General features: G+C 41.8%; 1 protein-coding gene across 1 annotated transcript; it reads right to left on the bottom strand.

The window, feature by feature from the left end:
* Positions 1 to 3,213: 3,213 nt before the first annotated feature.
* LOC139354150 (protein asunder-like) lies at positions 3,214 to 5,032 on the bottom strand (the record flags this gene model as incomplete). Its single annotated transcript, XM_070998411.1, has 1 exon — positions 3,214 to 5,032. A coding segment is annotated over one exon (1,542 nt), but the record flags the coding sequence as incomplete, so codon positions are not given.
* Between the last annotated feature and the right edge of the window lie 968 nt (positions 5,033 to 6,000).

Here is a 6,000-nt window from a genome sequence, read left to right as displayed (position 1 = left end):
TCGAATAAATCTAATCCAGGTGGAAAACTAATGAAATTAAGAATACTGAAACCAAGATATGCGTTTGTGTGTGTCTATATAAGTTAACAACTAAGTATAATATTGCACAATGTATTGCCCTAGTTATCAAATAGCTTACGTGAGTAATGCTGATGCGCCACATTTGAGTTCAGCGTTCTGCGCTAAGAACGACCAACAGTGATATGCTGACACTTCATATTCGAAGTGGAGTGCTGCGCTGTATGGAATGCTGAATCAGCTTGCAGTCCATGACTTTGTGGCGTGATGCATTGTTGCTTGGCTTTAAGGTTCTTATTGTAAACAATAACAACAAATAACATACTACGGCAAAGTCGTTAAACCATATCTTTTATTGTTGACTGAGCTTGAGGCCAGCAATGGCGTAAAGCTTACCGCCAACCTAATCATCGTTCTAGCACTTGGCCTATGCCACTACAGAACGAGATACATCAGGATCAGCAGTAGGACATAGAGCTACACAGCGAAGACGCAGAGCTACACAGCTAAGACGCAGAGCTACGCAGCGGTTCTAAGCGGGACTAACCCAGTGATCTTTGTTTGGCGCCCTACTTCAGTTTCTAACCTTGTTAATTGGATCATGTAAGTTCGAGTGGTGATAAAATTGATCGTGATCATAAAACAAAAATAAATATTTGCAAAGTAATTGTTGAATCAATAAATTCGAGAAAATAATTAGTGCATACCTTCCGTTCATTAAAGATTTGATTGCATACTTTTGTCAGTAAAAATTTCTATTGCATACTTTTGTCAGTAGGAAAATATTTTATTGCATACTTTTGTCAGTAAAATTTTGTTCCATTGCTTACCCAAATAATTATACCCGTTACTCGTAGAGTAAAAGGGTATACTAGATTCGTCGGAAAGTATGTAACAGGCAGAAGGAAGCGTTTCCGACCCCACAAAGTATATATATTCTTGATCAGGATCACTAGCCGAGTCGATCTAGCCATGTCCGTCTGTCCGTCTGTCCGGATGAACGCTGAGATCTCGGAAACTATGGGAGCTAGGCTATTGAGATTTGGCGTGCAGATTCCTGAGCTTCCTACGCAGCGCAAGTTTGTTTCAGTAGACTGCCACGCCCACTCTAACGCCCACAAACCGCCCAAAACTGTGGCTCCTACAGTTTTGATGCTAGATAGAAAATTTTAACTGAAATGTAATGTTCTCATCAATACCTATCGATTGACCCAAAAAAAAGTTTGCCACGCCCACTTTAACGCCCACAAACCGCAAAACCCTGTGACGCCCACAATTTTCATGCTAGATAAAAAATTTTAACTGAAATGTATTGGTCTCGTCGATACCTATCGATTGATCCAAAAAAAATTTGCCACGCCCACTCTAACGCCCATAACGCTTAAATCTGTATGCCGCCGGTAGGTGGCGCATTTTAATCTCGCTTTGCTGCTTGCATATCTCCATATAGCTGAGTAACGGGTATCTGATAGTCGAGGTACTCGACTATAGCGTTCTTCCTTGTTTTTTTTTGCTTTGGATACTTTCATTAAAGCACATTGGGCCAGAAAGTTAATTTTTTGGCCAAAAATCTGTTATTTCTTTCCTGGGATAAATGAAGGATGCAGTTTCTTGCATTTCTCTCTTAAAAGATTGAACTTTTCAACGAACTAAAAGTAAAATTTATTGGAGTTTTATATGGTATAGATAATCTAGACCTAAATCGGAAAATTTTACGTACTTTTCGGTTTTTTTATTTTTTTTTAAATAACTAAAAGACGCACTCAATCCATTTTCATACACGATTAAGTATAAGAGAAAACAAATTCAAAAAAATTAACACAACTATAAAATTATATGTTGTCAAAGATTTATGAACCGTTAAAAATTGCTACTTTCGGAGGATCCCACTTCAACGTTTGTTTTACAATCGACCTAACAAAATTTTCTATTTTTTTCTTAGATTTTAGATTTTTAGATTCTTATAATCAAATTATTAGAAAAAAATTGTTTGTAAAATATTTTTTTTTAATTTGTTTAATGTTAATTTGACATTTTGACATTTGAGATCATAGTAATGTTTAAAAAACTAATACTAACATAGGAGGTGTAGTGCTAGCTACGAGGCCTTTGACTACGTATTTGTTTATGCTATATTTATATTTGTATAATATATTTTAGTTCTTCTCCGAAGAAAGTACAAGAAATGCAGAATACCTTTAGGCATACTTAAGTCCTCCCTTAAGCGCTCTGCCAGGCATTTCATCCCTGCGCTGTAATTTCCTGTTTAATAGTTTCCGCATGGAAACTATACAGATTTCGAAAGTGACATGAACGGTTAGCGTACCTTTCTGTACCAATCACATGAAATTCCACATAAACGGACAACGTGGCGCTCACAACATTTGTCAACAAAGAAAACAAAACGGATTAGATTCGCTTGCGCTTAAGCTCAGCTCGCAAGCGGTATTGAAACGGAAACGGACAGTCTGTCTATTCTAGTGATCATGATCCTTCTGTCAAATGTTGTGGGCGCCACGTTGACCGTTTATGTGGGATTTCATGTGATTGGTAAAGAAACCGAGAGTTGAACGGACAAATAGATGGATTTTAGAGATTGTAAGCCTTTAATATTCTTCTTCTGACAAATCTAGGGAGTTTTGCTCCTCTGAGTCTGAATCAAAAAAGTGTGAGTCGCTTATGTATAAATCCTAATTTGGGTTTAACATACACAATGCTTTTTTTGGAAAAGCTGTTCTCGTTCCTTGCAATTTTTTGAACGTAATGAAGAAATAAAAGGGTCGGAACAGTCCATGGATCTATAAAACAGGTCTGACATCGTTGATATGCGATCACACTTTCTGGTATGGTTTATCCGATCATTTTTGTAAAATTTGTTTTTACCCTCAGAGGCTTCTTCGCCCAACATACCTACCGGTAAAATACTGGTTCGAATTATATCTGCTCCATGAACCAATATTTTATGTAAAGTAGCGGTCATTGGGTACCACGGATATGCATCTATATAAAAAAGAGCTGTTTGTAAAGCATATTTTTCAAATTTTTGATCATTTATGTCCTGTTTTGAGTTTTTTTTTTTTTTTTTTTTTAAAATTTAAATATGTTTATTAAAGGAGAGCGGTGCAAAGATCAAAAACAGGTTTAAAAAGGCCGATCTCGCCCATAAGTTAATAATTGCTTAATTGAAACATACAGTTTGAATCGTAAATTAATTCATTTTGAGGCAGTTAACATAAAGGAATAATAGTATTACACACTTTTCAATACAGTTCTGCTTTTCCCAACCAAAAAATGGGATTAAATCAAGGGAACAATCAAGAGCCGAAACTCACAGAAAAATACTTGATTGCAACACTGAAATTATTTCCTATAAACCTTATACGACGTTAACTTTAAGGAAAATATTACAGAAAGTTTCTTTCTATAGATATAACTCTAGACCTAGCTGAAGGTCCTGTGTTTTCAGTTCCGTTTAACTGCGAATGGATTCCTCTTTAACATTGGGCGCAATGTAAGCTCCCGTCGTTAGGGAGTCCTTTTCCTTGTTTCCAAAGTCCGGATACAATTTAGCCACTTGCCCCAGCGGCGTGCAAAGGCGGCCGGAGAAGTCCAATCGTTTGTTGGACTGACTTCGTTCCGCCGAGGAGATGATATCGAGCAGGGATCTTTGCCCGCAACTGGACATGCGCCGCTTGCTGGCCTTGAGCAGGCTATTGGAGTTGTTACTGCCACTGCCACTTCCGCTACTGAGGGGCTCCAGGCGCTCAGGAGAGAGTGGGGATTCCGTGTAGGAGCGCAGGAGACTGGCGCCTGGTTCCGACTTAAGCGGCGCATCGCCGTAGGCAGCTCGTAAACTTTGCAGGCTTTCCAGCAGATTCTTGTGGTGTACAGTGGTGGCGTTCAGCTGAATAAGCTGCTCCAGCTCCCTATACAGCAAGCGGTACTGGTCCTTGGCCTTGGATATCTTTAGTCTTGCTCCGTTGGTGTGGGTGAAGGGAAGAACATCGCCGCGCGAGGCGCTTTTGTAGAGCTCATGGATGTGCTGCTGGCAGCGCACCTCCTCCTGTTTGTCCATGTCTTCCTTAACCAGCAGGTGCAAAAAATGCGGTAGCCAACTGATCTGTCGCTGCAGGTGAAACAGGATCGAGGAGCTGGTGGTCAGGGGGAAGTAGCGTGGCAGCCGTCGAGACAAATTGGGTGCAGAGGGATCCTTCACCTTTAGCGGCACCATGCGCGACATCTTAATAAGCTGACCCAGTTCAGCGGTGCGATAGTCCGGGACCCGTCCTCCGGGTCCATCGGTAATCGCCGGTGCCTCGTCCATGCAGGAGCGCGTGATGCACAGGGAGTGGACAAATATTTCGCCACCGCGGGCAGAAAGCATGTGGCTGGTGGCCTTGGAGCCGGTCTTGCGGCGCATTTCCAGCAGTACTGAGCGTCCGTTCAGCAGAAAGTTGATCAGGCAGGAGCTGGGACGCGAGGTAACGTCCACGGGCGTCACGAGGAACTGGTCCAGGCAGGGTTGCAGGTCCGCCGAGCCGCAGCCACGCGGGGTGCACCACTTGAGGGTCACAGTCTCGTAGGTGGCGCCCTGCTTGATGCTCGTGGGCAGACTGAAGTCCGGGCCACAGGTGATCGAATGAGCCCGACGGCTGTGTAGGATTGCCACATCGTAGTTGGCGCTGGAGTTGGCGTTCTGCTCTTCCTTCATGGGAATGTTGGTCACCGTGGTGCTGGCCAGATCGTAGTGGTTTAGGATGAGGTGCGTCAGCTTGTACGAGATGTCCGGAGCACTGACCGTGTGGATCTCGACGTCCAGCAGCGGTGAGATCTTGAGCAGACTCCGATTGGTCACCAAAGATTCGACGCCGAGCGGCACAATGTTGAGAATGACCAGGTGGCAGTGATCGATGGCCAGGCCCTTTTTGGCGGGCGGTGCTGCCAGTGCGTTTAGCGTCGCTTGTGAACGGTTGTGTTTACTCTTGTGCTCTGAATTTTTGTCTATTCTGTGATTTTTTGCGAGTGTTTTGTGTTTGTTTATTAACAAAGCTTAGTCTAACCGCTGGGTTAGTGTGTTTAGTGTTTTTTACTAGATCTCCCAGTGATTATAGTTATTTTAACATCTATATTAGATTTGTTTAATCTTCTAGCTTTGTTAGTGTAATTCTTATTCTCACTAAACTTGCTAAAACTCTTTGATTCTCACTCTCTCTCCCGCTCTATATTACAACTGTAACTTAAACTCTCTCTGAACCTGCCAAATTTCTGGTAGACTTTTGGTGTGCTATTCTCTTGTCTCTTACTCTCTCTCTCTCTTGCATGCTTTACATTGTAACTGTTCCTGCGTAAAGTTGTCAGTGTCCCACAAGCAACGCTCAATCGATAGAAGATTTTTTTCTCTTGTGCTCTCTTACATTTAAATTATTACGCGATCTCGCGCTCTTATTTTTTTCGTGTTTTGTGCCTTTGTGGTTTTGGAATTTGATCCCAGTGCCAAATTTACTCGAGGTATTTTTCATATATTATTTTATTTTATTTAATTTCCTTAAAATGGCTCTGGTCTGCTTTAAGAAAAATTGTACTCTTTCGTCTTCAACTAAAGACCCTTTTATTTTCTGCTGGCTCTGCGAGTCGATAATGCACGTTAAATGTGCAGGATTTACTGGTAGAGTCAAAGACTTTATTGATCAGAATTCTGGACTCATGTGGTCATGTGGATCCTGCAAGGAAATGGTTGTTGAGATGAGCAGCTTTATGAAGCAGACTCGAGACAGCCTTTTGAATCTCTCTGGTGCTTTTAAACAGCTCAATGAGGGGTTCAATTCCGTTTGTGCCCAATTTAATAATAAAAAATTAATAACTGAGTCGCCTAAACGTAAAAAAACCAGCTTAGCGGCAGTTAATACGGTCACGGTATCCTCCCCAAATCCGAACTTGGTGGTTGCAGCAGTCTCTGTTGACACTGTGGTAAGTGAACCCACT

This window comes from Drosophila suzukii (assembly GCF_043229965.1).
Source record: "Drosophila suzukii chromosome 2 unlocalized genomic scaffold, CBGP_Dsuzu_IsoJpt1.0 scf_2c, whole genome shotgun sequence".
In the NCBI taxonomy this organism is placed as follows: domain Eukaryota; kingdom Metazoa; phylum Arthropoda; class Insecta; order Diptera; family Drosophilidae; genus Drosophila; species Drosophila suzukii.
Note: the sequence above shows the minus strand (reverse complement) of the source record. Positions and strands in the feature narration are given on the sequence as shown.